Below are 19,356 nucleotides of genomic sequence, written 5' to 3'. Positions count from 1 at the left end.
AACCCCCACTTATTTTGTTGTCTTCTCAACTCCGCTTTTTATGTGGTCTTCTCAACCCCGCTTGTTATGTTGTCTTTTCAACTCCGCTTGTTATGTTGTCTTCTCAACCCCACTTGTTATGTTGTCTTCTCAACTCTGCTTCTTTTGTTGTCTTATCAACCCCCACTTGTCATGTTGTCTTCTCAACTCCGCTTCTTTTGTTGTCTTATCAACCCTGCTTCTTTTGTTGTCTTCTTAACCCCCACTTGTTTTGTTGTCTTGTCAACCCCACTTGTTATGTTGTCTTCTTAACCCCCACTTGTTTCGTTGTCTTCTGAACCCCACTTGTTATGTTGTCTTCTCAACCCCCACTTGTTATGTTCTCTTCTCAACCCCGCTTTTTATGTTGTCTTGTCAACCCCACTTGTTATGTTGTCTTCTCAACCTCACTTTTTATGTTGTCTTCTCAACCCCCGCTTGTTATGTTGTCTTCTCAACCCTCACTTGTTATGTTGTCTTCTCAACCCTGCTTGTTATGTTGTCTTCTCAACCCCCACTTATGTTGTCTTCTCAACCCCCACTTGTTATGTTGTCTTCTCAACCCTGCTTGTTATGTTGTCTTCTCAACCCCAACTTATGTTGTCTTCTCAACCCCGCTTCTTTTGTTGTCTTCTCAACCCCCACTTGTTATGTTGTCTTCTCAACCCTCACTTGTCACTTGTTATGTTGTCTTCTCAACCCCGCTTTTTATGTTGTCTTCTCAACCCCCACTTGTTATGTTGTCTTCTCAACCCTGCTTTTTATGTTGTCTTCTCAACCCCCGCTTGTTATGTTGTCTTCTCAACCCCCACTTGTTATGTTGTCTTCTCAACCCCCACTTGTTATGTTGTCTTCTCAACCCCCACTTGTTATGTTGTCTTCTCAACCCCGCTTGTTATGTTGTCTTCTCAACCCCACTTGTTATGTTGTCTTCTCAACCCCCACTTGTTATGTTGTCTTCTTAACCCCGCTTCTTTTGTTGTCTTCTCAACCCCCACTTGTTATGTTGTCTTCTGAACCCCGCTTATTCTGTTGTCTTCTCAACCCTGCTTGTTATGGTGTCTTTTCAACCCCCACTTATGTTGTCTTTTCAACTCCCAGTTGTTATGTTGTCTTCTCAACCCCCACTTGTTATGTTGTCTTCTCAACCCCCACTTGTTATGTTGTCTTCTCAACCCCACTTGTTATGTTGTCTTCTCAACCCCGCTTGTTATGTTGTCTTCTCAACCCCGCTTGTCATGTTGTCTTCTCAACCCCACTTGTTATGTTGTCTTCTCAACCCCGCTTCTTTTGTTGTGTTCTCAACCCCCACTTGTTATGTTGTCTTCTCAACCCCCACTTGTTATGTTGTCTTCTCAACCCCCACTTGTTATGTTGTCTTCTCAACCCTGCTTGTTATGTTGTCTTCTCAACCCCCACTTGTTATGTTGTCTTCTCAACCCCGCTTCTTTTGTTTTCTTCTCAACCCCGCTTCTTTTGTTGTCTTCTCAACCCCACTTGTTATGTCTTATCGACCCCGCTTGTCATGTTGTCTTCTCAACCCCACTTGTCATGTCTTATCGACCCCGCTTGTTATGTTGTCTTCTCAACCTCGCTTTTTATGTTGTCTTCTCAACCTCGCTTCTTTTGTTGTCTTATCAACCCCCACTTGTTATGTTGTTTTCTCAACCCCGCTTGTTATGTTGTCTTATCAACCCCCACTTGTTATGTTGTCTTCTCAACCCCACTTGTCATGTCTTATCGACCCCGCTTGTTATGTTGTCTTCTCAACCCCACTTGTCATGTCTTATCGACCCCGCTTGTTATGTTGTCTTCTCAACCTCACTTTTTATGTTGTCTTCTCAACCTCGCTTCTTTTGTTGTCTTATCAACCCCCACTTGTTATGTTGTTGTCTTATCAACCCCCACTTGTTATGTTGTCTTCTCAACCCCCACTTGTTATGTTGTCTTCTCAACCCCGCTTGTTATGTTGTCTTCTCAACCCCCACTTGTTATGTTGTCTTCTCAACGGCCCATTCTTTTACAAATGTTTGTAGAAACAGTGCTTGATTTGATACACCGGGCCAAGTGATTAGAGAACATGATTCTTGTCGTTTGGATGGATGGCCAAATACTTTTGGCTGTATAGTGTAATTACGTCACAATCTCCAAAGTACATTTTTGGGGGTGGGGATGCCGCTAAAGTAGCACAAAATGTCTCAAAAACGATACATCCGTTCAAAACATGTTGCGAACAAGGGTTGTTCTGTCCTTGGATATGAAGCAATGAAGGTTAATCAAGGTGTTCTTATGATGGAAGCATGAGTTTTAGAATTCGGTGTTTCTACGTCGGTAGTGCGTGCCTCACAATATGAAGGTCCCAGGTTCAATCCCGGGCTCGGGATCGTTCTGTTTGGGGTTTGCATAGGCCACTCCCACTTCCAAGGACATGCACCTGGGGATAGGCCTCTACCACTTCCAAAGACATGCACCTGGGGATAGGCCCCTCCCACCTCCAAAGACATGCACCTGGGGATAGGCCCCTCCCACTTCCAAAGACATGCACCTGGGGATAGGTCCCACCCACTTCCAATGACATGCACCTGGGGATAGGCCCCTCCCACCTCCAAAGACATGCACCTGGGGATAGGCCCCTCCCACCTTCCAAAGACATGTACCTGGGGATAGGTTGATTGGCAACACTAAACGGTCCCTAGTGTGTGAATGTTGTCTATCTGTGTTGGCCCTGTGATGAGGTGGCGACTTGTCCAGGTTGTACCCCGCCTTCCGCCCGAATGCAGCTGAGATAGGCTTCAGCACCCCTCCGCGACCCCAAACGGGACAAGCGGTAGAAAAATAGATGGATGGATGAAGGTTCCAAACTCACTGGACTGTCAAGAGAGAGAGTTTGTAGTCTGAGAAAGAAGACCTGCAGACATGTCCCCAGGTTATGTGTGGAAACATGTCTTGGGACTGGTTTTTAGTTGGACTCTCTATGGCCTGGAGGACAAAACACTCCATTCCATCAATCCCATTGGGGAGGACTAGGATGCTAAAAAAAAGAAAAGGTTTTATTGTGTTTTCTGCCTTCAAGCAAGCATTCTTAGTATTATTTATTTTGGTCCACAGGGTGTCAAGCAAGAGCAAAGCCCCCAGCCCGCCGGCACTGAAGAGTCTGGACTCCTCAGGTTTCTCCCAGTGGTATCCAGGAAACCTGGCTTTCACCATGGACCACAAGGAGAATCTCATCGATAAGGACCTCTCGCTGGTCGTGGTTTTGCCGGACGGGGTGGAAAAGATGACCACGGTTCACGGCAGGTACGCAAGAAGGCTCCTCAAACCTCTAGAACAGGGGTAGGGAACCTATGTGGCTCTTTTGATGGATGCATCTGGCTCTCGGATAAATCTTAGCTGACACTGCTTAACACGATAATTATGAATAATTTCGCTGGTAATCACAGTGCTAAAAATAACGTGCAAAATAGAAAGCATTCTCATGCATTTAAATCCATCCATCCGTTTTTCTACCGCACCTGTTCAAGAAGTCGCATTAATGGTAAGAAGTATTTTATGTCACGCTGCGGGGTCATTCCCCCAGGAAGGCAGACGGACTACTCGGGACATGGCATTTAGGTAAAAACATGATTTAATTTAAACTAAAAAAAAAGATACAAACAAAAATCGGAGGCACAACTTGGGCTAAGGAAGAAAGCTAACGCATAAACAGACCATGAACATAAACAAACTTACTTGGCATGGCATGAAGCACGAAACCATGGCAAGGCATGAAACAAGTCAGCACAGAGCAAGAAAAGATCACATTGACGCCAGGGCGACTGACTGGCAAAGACAAGCTTAAATACGGGAAGCAGGTGAGCAGGCATTTTGTCCACTAGAGACAGGTGGACAAAATGAGTAACCAAGGAAACCAGACAAGCGAGAGGAAAAAAACAGGAACTTAAAGAGTCCAAAGGACAAAAAGCACATGGCCAAACAAAAACATGATCAAGAGACATGACATTTGATTTATTGTTGGTTAGCTTCAGAATAACAATGTTATTAAAAAGAATAAAAGACTTATTATACTCTAAAAATGTTGGTCTTACTTTCTGCGGGGTCGTTCCCCCAGGAAGGCAGACGGACTACTCGGGACATGGCATTTAGGTAAAAACATGATTTAATTTAAACTAAAAAAAAGATACAAACAAAAATCGCTCACAGTGGAGGCACAACTTGGGCTAAGGAAGAACGCTAACGCATAAACAGACCATGAACATAAATCAAACAAGACTTACTTGGCATGGCATGAAGCACGAAACCATGGCAAGGCATGAAACAAGTCAGCAAAGAGCAAGAAAAGATCACATTGACGCCAGGGCGACTGACTGGCAAAGACAAGCTTAAATACGGGAAGCAGGTGAGCGGGCATTTTTTTCCACCAGAGACAGGTGGACAAAATGAGTAACCAAGGAAACCAGACAAGGGAGAGGAAAAAAAACAGGAACTTAAAGAGTCCAAAGGACAAACAGCACATGGCCAAACAAAAACATGATCAACAGACATGACATTTTATTTATTATTGGCTAGCTTCAGAATAACAATGTTATTAAAAAGAATAAAAGACTTATTATACTCTAAAAATGTTGGTCTTACTTCCTGCGGGGTCGTTCCCCCAGGAAGGCAGGCGGACTACTCGGGACATGGCATTTTGGTAAAAACATGATTTAATTTAAACTAAAAAAAGATACAAACAAAAATCGCTCACAGCGGAGGCACAACTTGGGCTAAGGAAGAAAGCTAACGCATAAACAGACAATGAACATAACTCAAACAAAACTTACTTGGCCTGGCATGAAGCACGAAACCATGGCAAGGCATGAAACAAGTCGGCACAGGGCGACTGACTGGCAAAGACGAGCTTAAATACTGCCTCTGATTAGTGCTCGGGAAGCAGGTGAGCGGGCATTTTTGTCCACCAGAGACAGGTGGACAAAATGAGTAACCAAGGAAACCAGACAAGGGAGAGGAAAAAAACAGGAACTTAAAGAGTCCAAAGGACAAAAAGCACATGGCCAAACAAAAACATGATCAAGAGACATGACATTTGATTTTATTATTGGCTAGCTTCAGAATAACAATGTTATTAAAAAGAATAAAAGACTTATTATACTCTAAAAATGTTGGTCTTACTTCCTGCGGGGTCGTTCCCCCAGGAAGGCAGACGGACTACTCGGGACATGGCATTTAGGTAAAAACATGATTTAATTTAAACTAAAAAAAAGATACAAACAAAAATCGCTCACAGCGGAGGCACAACTTGGGCTAAGGAAGAAAGCTAACGCATAAACAGACCATGAACATAAATCAAACAAGACTTACTTGGCATGGCATGAAGCACGAAACCATGGCAAGGCATGAAACAAGTCAGCACGGGGCGACTGACTGGCAAAGACAAGCTTAAATACTGCCTCTGATTAGTGCTCGGGAAGCAGGTGAGCGGGCATTTTTGTCCACCAGAGACAGGTGGACAAAATGAGTAACCAAGGAAACCAGACAAGGGAGAGGAAAAAAACAGGAACTTGAAGAGTCCAAAGGACAAAAAGCACATGGCCAAACAAAAACATGATCAACAGACATGACATTTTATTTATTATTGGCTAGCTTCAGAATAACAATGTTATTAAAAAGAATAAAAGACTTATTATACTCTAAAAATGTTGGTCTTACTTCCTGCGGGGTCGTTCCCCCAGGAAGGCAGGCGGGCTACTCGGGACATGGCATTTAGGTAAAAACATGATTTAATTTAAACTAAAAAAAGATACAAACAAAAATCGCTCACAGCGGAGGCACAACTTGGGCTAAGGAAGAAAGCTAACGCATAAACAGACTATGAACATAAATCAAACAAGACTTACTTGGCATGGCATGAAGCACGAAACCATGGCAAGGCATGAAACAAGTCAGCACAGAGCAAGAAAAGATCACATTGACGCCAGGGCGACTGACTGGCAAAGACAAGCTTAAATACGGGAAGCAGGTGAGCAGGCATTTTGTCCACCAGAGACAGGTGGACAAAATGAGTAACCAAGGAAACCAGACAAGGGAGAGGAAAAAAACAGGAACTTAAAGAGTCCAAAGGACAAACAGCACATGGCCAAACAAAAACATGATCAACAGACATTACATTTTATTTATTATTGGCTAGCTTCAGAATAACAATGTTATTAAAAATAATAAGACTTATTATACTCTAAAAATGTTGGTCTTACTTAAAAATGCACACATTTAGTTGTATTCAGTGTTAAAAAATATGAAATGGCTCTCACGGAAATACATTTTGAAATATTTGGCTTTCATGGCTCTCCCAGCCAAAAAGGTTCTCGACCCCTGCACTAGAAGCTTCAAGGACGTGTCATGGTGGTGTTGAAGTTTCCTTTGCGAGGTCATTTTATGTCAACACAACAATCCTGTTGTTGACAAGTTTCAGAAATAGCTTTTCAGTATTCTAGAGCTACTGTAAGGATCTAGTACAGTGAGGCTGTGTGGTGCTTGTACTCCCCCACAGTTTTTTAACATCTGAAACAAAACAGATATAAGGTAACACTTTATTAAGGGGAACATATTCACCATTAATTAGTTGCTTATTAACATGCAAATTAGTATCATATTCAATCAATCAATGTTTATTTATATAGCCCCAAATCACAAATGTCTCAAAGGACTGTACAAACCATTACGACTACAACATCCTCAGAAGAACCCACAAAAGGGCAAGGAAAACTCACACCCAGTGGGCAGGGAGAATTCACATCCAGTGGGACGCCAGTGACAATGCTGCCTATGAGAAACCTTGGAGAGGACCTCAGAAGTGGCCAACCCCCCCCCCTCTAGGGGACCGAAAGCAATGGATGTCGAGCCGGTCTAACATGATACTGTGAAAGTTCAATCCATAGTGGCTCCAACACAGCCGCGAGAGTTCAGTTCAAAGCGGATCCAAGACAGCAGCGAGAGTCCCGTCCGCAGGAAACCATCCCAAGCGGAGGCGGATCAGCAGCGTAGAGATGTCCCCAACCGATACACAGGCGAGCGGTCCATCCTGGGTCTCGACTCCGGACAGCCAGTACTTCATCCATGGTCATCGGACCGGACCCCCTCCACAAGGGAGGGGGGGGACATAGGAGAAAAAAGAAAAGAAGCGGCAGATCAACTGGTCTAAAAAGGAGGTCTAGAGTATACAGATGAGTTTTAAGGTGAGACTTAAATGCTTCTACTGAGGTAGCATCTCGAACTGTTACCGGGAGGGCATTCCAGAGTACTGGAGCCCGGAGGGAAAACGCTCTATAGCCCGCAGACTTTTTTTGGGGCTCTAGGAATCACTAATAAGCCGGAGTCTTTTGAATGCAGATTTCTTGCCGGGATATTGGCTCTTAATTAGTCATTAATAAGTAGTCATTAAGATATTGGCTCTTAATTAGTCATTAATAAGTACTTATTAATGCCTTATTCTGCATGGCCTTGTTATACAAGCAGTCAGCCATTAACTAAGAGTCTTCCCTCAATAACCTTAAAATTATTGCTTATTAGTAACCCTAGCCATAACCCTAATACTAACCTTAACCCTTATGTGTTCCCCTAGTGTTCAAATAACTGTAAATTAAGTTTTTGCTACTTTAATAAGCAACTAATTAATGGTGAATATGTTCCCCATACTAAAATGTTACCATATATATTTTTTTTATTATTGGTTAGTGTGGGGCTTGCTCTCCTGGGAGGGGGTCTTCACACCCCCAAGCACCGACATGAGAGCTTTTTTCAGGGTTACAATATTGTTTTATTTTTCAATAGTTTCCAGCAGTTGTCTTTTTCGCTTTCGTTCTCGCTCGCACTCTGGCTCCAGCTCCGACCCCGTCTCTCCTCCTGGCTGCTGCTTATAACAGAGCGACAGGTGATTAGATAACAAGACCCAGTTGGGCCATCTACGCACCTGTCGCTTGATTTCGATGTTATTACCAGAGGTGGGTAGTAACGCGCTACATTTACTCCGTTACATCTACTTGAGTAACTTTTGGGATTAATTGTACTTCTAAGAGTAGTTTTTATGCAACATACTTTTACTTTTACTTGAGTATATTTATAGAGAAGAAACGCTACTTTTACTGCGTTCCATTTATCTGCAATCGGGTCGCTACTCGCTACTTTTTTTTTTTTTATCGAGCTGTTAATGCACGCTTTGTTTGTTTTGTTTTTGTCAGACACGCATTCAAAGGAGGAACTACGCATGCCTGCGTTTCACCAATCAAATGCAGTCACTAGTGACAAAATAAGAGTCTCCGAAAGCCAGCGCAAACAAGTTGGCAAACTACGGAGTTTGCCGCCAATGTATTTCTTGTAAAGTTTATAAAAACGAATATGAAAGCTGGACAAATAAGATGCCAAAAACCAACGACTTTCATGATGTATTAGACAGGAAGGAGGAACTTTGTTTCTCCTCCATTTGAAAACGTGGACGTTATCAGCACTATACTCTCTGATTCCAATCAATGCAAGTCATCAGAATCAGGTAATACACCAACTTATATTCTTGTCTTCATTAAAGATAGGAATCTATATGTTAAACATGCATGTATATTCATTAAAACACCTTTAACATGTCAACAAAAACGGCAAAATAAATAAATATAAATTATATACTGTATATATAAAGGTATGTATATATATGTGTATATATATATATATATATATATATATATATATATATATATATATATATATATATATATATATATGAGGTAGATCACCTCGACTTGGTCATTTATTAAGTAATTGATTAACGTTGAAAAACTTATTGGGGTGTTACCATTTAGTGGTCAATTGTACGGAATATGTACTGTACTGCAATCAACTAATACAAGTTTCAATCAATCAATCAATCAATCAATCAATGCCTACTGAGCCTATGGTGGCTCAATTTGCCTTAAATTTTTTTTATTTTAATGTATTATTATTTAATATATAATATTGTTTTAGTTGCTTAAGAGATATTCCTGGCTCTGAAATTGCTCATTGCTATGTTTATGTTTTTGTGCATTATTTGTTGCCGTCATCATTCAACGAACAGGTTACTCACCAGTTACTCAGTACTTGAGTAGTTTTTTCACAACATACTTTTTACTTTTACTGTGGCATGGCTCGGTTGGTAGAGTGGCCGTGCCAGCAACTTGAGGGTTGCAGGTTCGATTCCCGCTTGTGCCATCCTAGTTACTGCCGTTGTGTCCTTGGGCAAGACACTTTACCCACCTGCTCCCAGTGCCACCCACACTGGTTTAAATGTAACTTAGATATTGGGTGTCACTATGTAAAGCGCTTTGAGTCACTTGAGAAAAGCGCTATATAAATATAATTCACTTCACTTCACTCAAGTAAATATTTGGGTGACTACTTCTTACTTGTACTTGAGTAATAAATCTTCAAAGTAACAGTACTCTTACTTGAGTACAAATTCTGGCTACTCTACCTCTGGTTATTACAAAGAATAAGAGACCTATTATACTCTAGAAATGTTGGTCTTACGTAAAAATGCACGCGTTTAGTTGTGTTCAGTGTTGAAAAAAATATTATATGGCTCTTACGGAAATGCATTTTATAATATTTGGATTCTTGGCTCTCTCAGCCAAAAAGGTTCCCGACCCCTGATCTAGGGGTAGGGATCGATCGATCAATAGATAGATAGATCCCTAGATCGATTGATGGATGGATAGATCCTTAACCCTTCATCAGGGGTGTCAAACGTACGGCCCGCGAACAGGTTTTATCCGGCCCGCGGGATGAGTTTGTTAAATACAAAAATGAGCCGAAATTTTTTAAATGAAAGAAAAGGCAGTTCTAAATGTGTCCACTAGATGTTACCATGAGTTGATTAACGTGGACCCCGACTTAAACAAGTTGAAAAACTTACCATTTAGTGGTCAATTGTACGGAATATGTACTGAACTGTGCAATCTACTAATAAAAGTTTCAATCAATCAATGAATCAATGTCACAATAGCAATTATGTGTATTTTTCTATACCAGGGGCCAGATCTTTGATCACTCTGATGTGGCTCAGCTGCACACTAGCCGACCCTCGAGATTTTTCCGGGAGATTGTTCAGATTTCAGTGCCTTTCCCCGAAATATCCCTATGCTAACATTCTCTGGTTTTCACCCGCATAACTATTTTGAGGGCGTGTCGTGGTCACAATGCTCTTAACGTTCTCTAAAACATATCGTCGGGCCCGCCTTCACGCCATGCTATCTGTGTGCGACCCCTGCTAGCACACATCGTCGACCGCAAGGCATGCTTGGTCAACACCCACGCAGGTTACACTGATGGTTGTGATATAAACAACTTTAACGCTCTTACTAATATGCGCCACACTGTGAAACCACACCAAACGAGAATGACACATTTCGGGAGAACATCCGCACTGTAACACCACATAAACGCAACATAACAAATACCCAGAATCCCATGCATCCAGGACTCTTACTGGCTCTATTATACACCCCGGTGCCCCCAACCCCGCCCACCTCAACCGGGTGTATAATGTAGCCGGAAGAGTTAGGAATGCATGTGATTCTGGGTATTGTGAAGTTAAGTGAATTATATTTATATAGCGCTTTTCTCAAGTGACTCAAAGCGCTTTACATAGTGAAACCCAATAGCTAAGATCCATTTAAACCAGTGTGGGTGGCACTGGGAGCAGGCGGGTAAAGTGTCTTGCCCAAGGACACAACGGCAGTGACTAGGATGGCACAAGCGAGAATCGAACCTGCAACCCTCAAGTTGCTGGCACAGCCACTCTACCAACCGCGCTATGCCGCCCTGTATTATTTCTGTTGTCTTTATGTTGTGTTACAGTTCGGATGTGCTCCCGAAATGTGTTTGTCATTCTTGTTTGGTGTGGGTTCACAGTGTGGCGCATATAGTAAGAGTGTTAAAGTTCTGTAAATGGGCACCCTCAGTGTGACCTGTATGGCTGTTGAACAAGTGTGCCTTGCAGTCACTTACATGTGTCTGCAGTGACCACAATCAACATGTGACTGGGCTGATAAGCTGTTAGCACAGGTTGTAGGGGGTGCTAAGGGTTCTGTCATCATAGCATGCTTTATTATTGTTGTCAGGGTGGAAACCAGCAGACTTTCACGAGAAGGTTGGCAAGTGTGATGCTATCAAGCGGCATTCATATAAATCTTGCGAGCCGCACTAACGTTATATTTTCATATTAAGGTGCGGGTCGTGTGTCTGAGACCCCTGGTTTATACATAGCACAAAGCAAAAAAAAACTCTATATGCAGTGTTATTTTATTTTAAATTTCATATGAGTTTTGTGACTCCCATAGTTTTCTTTACTTTGTGAAACAGGTCAAAATGGCTCTTTGAGTGGTAAAGGGTGGCGCCCCCTGCTGTAGACGATGCTACATATGGAAAAAAAACATAATGTTAATGCAGCAGTCGAGGAAAATTATCAATTATTTTATTATCTTGATAGATTGAAAATAAACACCAATGAGTGGACTGATAAACATTATCACATCATTCATTCAGAAAGTATAAATAACAACAAATAAAGATAGAATTCTATTAACCGACAACATTATGATTTATACAATTCCAGATTGTCCTTCTTTTATTTTTAAACACAGAAAACTATCTGAAGTTGTCTTTATTATCAAGTTATCGTGCCGTGATTTAACCAGTCCTGCCCACTTGGGAGTAGATTTTTCTCCATGTGGCCCCCCATCTAAAATGAGTTTGACACCCCTGCCCTAGATAGATAGATAGATAGATAGATAGATAGATAGATAAATAGATAGATGTGTGTGTGTGTGTGTGTGTGTGTGTGTGTGTATATATATATATATATATATATATATAAATATATATATATATATATATATATATATATATATATATATCTCCATCCATCTCAACATCAATACATCCATCGAAACATCCGTCCATCCATCTAACATCCATCAAACCATCAATACATCCATTTAGCCATCCATCCATCTAACCATCCATTTAATAATCCATCCATCCAACCATCAATACATGCATCCATCTATTATATTACATATATATATTATAGTTATAAATATAATTCACTTCACATCCTTCAAACCATCCAACCATCCATCATCATAATTCGGTCCATCCATCCGACATCTGTCTATCCATCCATCTAAACATCTACCCATCCAACTATCCTTCCATCCAACCATCAATACATCATCTAACATCCATTTATCCATCCATCCATATAACCATCCATCCAACCATCAATACATGAACTAACCATCAATACATCATCTAACATCCATCTAACAATCCATTCAATCATCAATACATTATCAAAAATCCATGTAACCATCCATCCAACCATCAATACATCATCTAACCATCCATACATCATCTAACATCCATCTAACGATCCATCCAACCATCAATACATCATCTAACATCTAACCATCAATACATCTAAGATCCATTTATCCATCCATACAACCATCCATCTAACCATCCATCCCACCATCAATACATCATCTAACATCCATTTATCCATCCATATAACATCCATCTAACCATCCATCCAACCATCAATACATCATCTAACATCTAACCATCAATACATTTAACATCCATTTAACCATCCATCCAACCATCAATACATAATCTAACATCCATTCATCCATCCATAAAACATCCATCTAACCATCCATCCAACCAACCATCAATACATCATCTAACATCCATTCATCCATCCATAAAACATCCATCTAACCATCCTTCCAACCATCAATACATCATCTAACATCTAACCATCAATACATTTAACATCCATTTAACCATCCATCTAACCATCCATACATCATCTAACATCCATCCAACCATCAATACATCATCTAACATCTAACCATCAATACATTTAACATCCATTTAACCATCCATCTAACCATCCATACATCATCTAACATCCATCCAACCATCAATACATCATCTAACATCCAACCACCAATACATCCAACATCCATTTATCCATCCATATAACCATCAATACATCATCTAACCATCCATACATCATCTAACATCCATCTAACCATCCATCTAACCATCAATACATCATCTAACATCCAACCATCAATACATCCAACATCCATTTATCCATCCATATACCCATCCATCTAACCATCCATCCATCATCTAACATCCATCTAACCATCCATCCAACCATCAATACATCATAAAACATCCAACCATCAATACATCATCTAACCATCAATACATCTAACATCCATTTATCCATCCATATAACCATCCATCCAACCATCAATACATCATGTAACATTCATACAACCATCCATACATTATCCAACCTCCATTTATCCATCTCTCTGATCATCCATCCATCTACCATCAATACATCCATCCATCTATTATATTATATGTATATTATAGTTATAAATCTAATTCATTTCACATCCTTCCAACCATCCATCCATCTGACATATGTCCATCCGTCCATCTAAACAGCTACCCATCCAACTATCCTTCCATCTAACAATCTATACAACATTTAACATCCATTAATTCATCTAACATCTAACCATCAATACATCTAACATCCATTTATCCATCCATATAACCATCCATCCAACCATTAATACAACATCTAACATCTAACCATCAATACATTTAACATCCATCTAACCATCCATCCAAGCATCAATACATCATCTAACATCCAACCATCAATACATCATCTAACATCCAACCATCAATACATCCAACATCCATTTATCCATCCATATACCCATCCATCTAACCATCCATCCATCATCTAACATCCATCTAACCATCCATCCAACCATCAATACATCATCAAACATCCAACCATCAATACATCATCTAACATCTAACCATCAATACATCTAACATCCATTTATCCATCCATATAACCATCCATCCAACCATCAATACATCATCTAACATTCATACAACCATCCATACATTATCCAACCTCCATTCATCCATCTCTCTGATCATCCATCCATCTACCATCAATACATCCATCCATCTATTATATTATATGTATATTATAGTTATAGATATAATTCACTTCACATCCTTCCAACCATCCATCCATCTGGCATCGGTCCATCCATCCATCTGACATCCGTCCATCTAAACATCTACCCATCCAACTATCCTTCCATCTAACAATCTATACAACATTTAACATCCATTAATTCATCCAACCATCAATATATCATCTAACATCTAACCATCAATACATCTAACATCATTTATCCATCCATATAACCATCCATCCAACCATCCATACATCATCTAACCATTTCTGCAACCATCAATACATCATTTAGCATCCATCAAACCATCCATCCAACCATCAATGCATCATCTAACATCTATCTAACCATCTATACACCGTCTAACATCCATTCATCCAACCATCCATACATCATCTAACATCTATCCAACCATCCATACATCACCTAACCATCCATCCATACATCTAACATCCATTGATCCATCCATCCAACCATCCATACATCATCTAACATCCATCTAACCATCCATACATCATCTAACATCCATCTAACCATCCATACATCATCTAACATCCATTGATCCATCCATACATCATCTAACATCCATCTAACCATCAATACATCATCCAACATCTAACCATCAATACATCTAACATCCATTTATCCATCCATACAACCATCCATCTAACCATCAATACATCATCTAACCATCAATACATTATCCATTCATCCAACCATCCATACATCATCGAACCATCCAGCCATGCAACCATCCATACAATATCTAACATCCATTGATCCATCCATTCAACCATCTATACATCATCTAACATCCATCTAACCATCCACCTAACCATCAATACATTATCCATTCATCCAACCATTCATACATCATATAACCATCCATCCATCCAACCATTCATGTAACCATCAAATACATCATCTAACATCCATTCATCCATCCATCCAACAATCCATACATTATCCAACATCCATTTAACCATCAGTACATCATCTGACATCCATCCATACATTATCTGACATCTATCCAACCATCAATACATTATCTAACATCCATTCATCCATCCATCCACACATACATCATCTAACATCCATCTAACCATCCATCTATCCGTCCATCCAACCATCCATGCCACCACCAATACATCATCTAATATCTATCCAACCATCCATCCATCATGTAAGATCCAGGGATCCCTGCTCTCCGACATGTCCTGTGACTGAGTGAATGTTCCTACAACATAGGAACAAGACTTTTCCAGTTTGGCTCAACTTGACTTCACGTCCTTCAGAAAGAAGCAGCCCTTGTTGGATTTAATGTGTTCATGCATCTTCTAAGTGGTAGCAGAAGTATGGCTCCTCCCCTTAATGTGGTCATGCATCTTCTAAGTGGTAGCAGAAGTATGGCTCCTCCCCTTAATGTGGTCATGCATCTTCTAAGTGGTGGCAGAAGTATGGCTCCGCCCCTTAGTGTCTTGTGTGTCTTCCAGCAAACCCCTGATGGATCTGCTGGTGACGCTGTGTGCCAGGTACCACCTCAACCCGTCCAGCTACACCTTAGAACTGCTGCCAGCCGGCCGGCACGACACCAAGCTGAAGCCCAGCGCTCTCATCGGAACCCTGGAGGCAGAGAAGGTGGTCCTCAAAGCCCGAGGAGACGACAAGAACAAGAAAGTCGGTCCTCACATGCCAGAGGTGACTCCCACGGCCTAGACTTGCACGCGCCAAGTTAGTCAATCCAGTCTTTGTCCTTCAGGCCACGGTCCGCATGGTGATCAACTACAAGAAGAGCCAGAAAACAATTCTCAGGATCAGTCCTGAGGTTCCCCTGACTCAACTCCTGCCAGCCATCTGTGAGAAGTGTGAGTTTGCAGTGGAGAGCACACTTCTGTTCAGAGACCCGCACTCATTGGCCCCTCTGGACCTGGCCTGGTCCCTCAACCATTACGCCATCAGGGAGGTCTATGCACGAGGTAATCCCAGTGTGGTCATGAGTTTCATGTTCCTCATGCAAGCTGACTTTCACTTCCTCTTCTCCAGGCTGTGCGGGAAACATTCCTCCTCCTGCATGTCTGGACTCCGCCCCCCCGGCAGGTAGTGGACATGTTCTGGACTCATTCTCTTCTTCGCTTATGGCTTCGTCTCGTGTGTGTTCAGCAGTGACGCCAGGCAAAAATAAGACTCAGAAAGAAAAAGAGAACAAGGGACTCTTCAGCAAGTTCAGGAAGAGCAAGAAAACCTCGACGCAGGTATGGTTTGGTTTTTAAATATTCTAGAATGTTCTCCGTAAATATGAACACGTTTGATAGTGAACGATGATTGACACATAATGAATGTGTTGGAATGAATGAACGTGTGTGTGAATGAATGCAACACTACATTTAAATAACAGGAAATGGATTAATGATTGTGTGTGTGTGTGTGTTTTGGCAATTCTGACTTAATGGGGACATGGCTCTGTTTACACACTCACCTTTAGGGGACTTCCGACGGTATGGGGACTTTTGACGGTATGGGGACCACAAAAGCAGGTCCCCTAAAGGGAAACTTTTTAAATGATAGTCAGATGCCTTCTGAAGATGTCTAAGTGATTTTTTTAAGCTTTGACCTCTAAAACATGTTTACTGGTTAGTTTGAGTGTGAGACTTTTTCCACAGCAGCCTCCTCATCGAGCTGTAGCTGGCACTGCGCTCCCTGCTCTGCTCACACTTCTTCCGTGTATAGTTAATCACGTCCACTTGGTGAAACTTGCTATAAGAGGACAGCTGTAGTGCTGGATTCTGAGGATCATGTCATATTTACTTTCAACTTTTTGTTTTTTAAATGGTCCTCAGTAGTCACGAACAAATTTGTGTGAATTATGAAAAAATATTTGAATTTGGTCCCAATGAAGCATATTAACTCTTTTTCCCCGGGGTCCCCAGTAAGGATGATCAGCACATTACTTCATTAATGCAGAGATTTAAAGACGTGTAACGAGCTAAGTGGCCAGTGGACATTTTACACATTTTTTTTATGCCTCCACAACCTGTAGAAAGGCTGGTCCCCACAAGTCACGAACAACAACTTGGTCCCCGTTCCAAATGATAACCTGTGTGTGTGTGTGTGTGTGTGTGTGTGTGTGTGTGTGTGTGGGTGCGTGCGTGCGTCAATGAATGAATGGGTGTGAATGTGTGTGTCAATAAATAATGTGTGTGTGTGGGAATGTGTGTGTGTGAATGTTTGAATGTTGTGTGTGAATGAATGAATATGTGTTAATGTGGGTGGGAATGAATGAATGAGTGTCTGAATGGATTGAATGAGTGTGTATGTGTGTGTGAATGAATATGTGTGTGCATGTGGATGAATGTGTATGTGAATGAATTTGTGGTAATGTTTATGAACTAATGTGTGTGTGTGTGTGTGTGTGTGTGTGAATGAAAGTGTGTGTGATTGAATGAATGCGTGTGTGCGTGAATGAATGGATGTGAGTGTGAATGAATGAATGTGAGTTTGAATGGATGAATGTGTTTGTGTGTGTGTGTGAATGAATGTGTCCGTGTGAATGAATGAATGAATGAATGAATGAATGTGTGTGAATTCATGCTTGTGTGTGTGTGTATGAATGATTGTGTGTGAATGAGTGTGTGAGTGAATGAATGAATGAATGAACGTGTGAGTGAGTGAATGAATGTGTAAGTGAGTGAGTGAATGTGTGTGTGTGTGAATGAATGAGTGTGTGTGTGTGTGTGTGTGTGTGTGTGTGTGTGTGTGTGTGTGTGTGTGTGTGTGTGTATGTGTGTGTGTGTGTGTGTGTGTGTGTGTGCGTGTGTGTGCGTGTGTGTGTGTGTGTGAGTGAGTGTGACAATTGTAACGTGGGACTGGCGAGTTCCACAGAACTGACCAGTCCCTTGGAACTCACCAGTGCCATGGAACTGATCAGTCCCATGGAACTGACCAGTCCCACGAAACTCACCAGTACCACGGAACTGACCAGTCCCACTAAACTCACCAGTACCACGAAACTCACCAGTCCCATGGAACTGGTGAGGTCCATGGGACTGGCGAGTTCCATGGTACTGGCGAGTTCCACGGAACTGACCAGTCCCATGGAACTCACCAGTGCCATGGAACTGACCAGTCCCATAGAACTGACCAGTCCCACGGAACTCACCAGTACTACGGAACTGACCAGTCCCATGGAACTGGTGCGGTCAATGGGACCTAGGGACTGGTGAGTTCCATGGGACTGGCGAGTTCAATGGTACTGGCGAGTTCGACGGAACTGACGAGTCCCACGGAACTTGCCAGCACCACGGAACCGACCAGTCCCACGGGACTCACCAGTCCCATGGAACTGACCAGAACCATGGAACTCCCCCTCTATGTCCCACGTCGCCTTGTTTTTACTTGGTGTTTGTGTGTGGATTCACTTTATTTGAGCATGATTCAAGAAACCTTGTAGTGCACGTGGCCTGCGTCTCTGCAACCCGGAGGTCGTGCCCACATCTTATTTGAAGTTGTGTTCATTCAGACCTAATGACATGTCGAGAGGGAGGTTTGTTTACTCGGCTTCCATTGGCCGAGCGTGTTCGCTGTGCTTTCCGAGCAAAGTCCTGATTGGATGTTTGCTCTTCCAAGGCCACGGCGGCCAGTGCCCCGGCTTCTCCGGTGCTGGTGATCAAGCCTCGACCGCTCAGCATGGCCCTGCCCGGACCCAGCTCGCCGCCGCTCATGTCGCCGGGTGACGAGGCGCCCAAGAAGAGGCGAGCGCCTCAGCCGCCCATCCTGGTGTCTCAGAACTGCCACACCCACCCCGGTACCCGCCAGAGGTTCTACTCCGTACCCAACACCCCGCTGGACTGCATTCAGGTTGGTCCGGCAAACATTGACCTCGTATTTTCCAGGGGACTAATGTGTTCTTGTTTTGGGTGTGTAGGTGTCGGGTCCGAGTCCCGGCTCCTCAGCTGAGTCGTCGCTGAAGAGACCCAAACGCAAGGCCCCCCTCCCGCCTACATCCCCGGGGGTGACTGTCCCGGAAACGGTTTTTGCTGAGGAAAATACTCAAGGTGAGATTTTGGGGCGATCCCAACTTTTTCAGAGTTTTTTGGGCAGTTTTATGACTCAGTCTGTCTTATTTTATGGAACTATTGTGCCCCCTTGTGGTCATTGCACTTAATTACATTAGTATCATACTTTCTGTGACTACTTTGTCTATTTATGTGTTGGAACTAGGGTTGTACCG

The 19,356-nt window shown here is 42.1% G+C and overlaps 1 protein-coding gene across 4 annotated transcripts in view; it reads left to right on the top strand.

The window, feature by feature from the left end:
* Positions 1 to 19,356, top strand: part of LOC133538364 (cordon-bleu protein-like 1) — an 83,006-nt gene that overhangs the window by 42,011 nt on the left and 21,639 nt on the right. For 3 of the 4 annotated variants that reach the window (XM_061879942.1, XM_061879944.1, XM_061879945.1), the window contains exons 2-8: positions 3,127 to 3,315; positions 15,623 to 15,827; positions 15,889 to 16,105; positions 16,173 to 16,226; positions 16,290 to 16,381; positions 18,753 to 18,983; positions 19,051 to 19,180. In XM_061879942.1, the coding sequence (XP_061735926.1) occupies positions 3,127 to 3,315; positions 15,623 to 15,827; positions 15,889 to 16,105; positions 16,173 to 16,226; positions 16,290 to 16,381; positions 18,753 to 18,983; positions 19,051 to 19,180 (1,118 nt within the window). The remainder of the gene's footprint in view (positions 1 to 3,126; positions 3,316 to 15,622; positions 15,828 to 15,888; positions 16,106 to 16,172; positions 16,227 to 16,289; positions 16,382 to 18,752; positions 18,984 to 19,050; positions 19,181 to 19,356) is intronic. The other variant, XM_061879943.1, reaches the window with a different exon arrangement.

This window comes from Nerophis ophidion, linkage group LG19 (assembly GCF_033978795.1).
Source record: "Nerophis ophidion isolate RoL-2023_Sa linkage group LG19, RoL_Noph_v1.0, whole genome shotgun sequence".
NCBI classification, from domain to species: domain Eukaryota; kingdom Metazoa; phylum Chordata; class Actinopteri; order Syngnathiformes; family Syngnathidae; genus Nerophis; species Nerophis ophidion.
The sequence above is the reverse complement of the archived record's forward strand: the minus strand, read 5'-3'. Positions and strand labels throughout refer to the sequence as shown.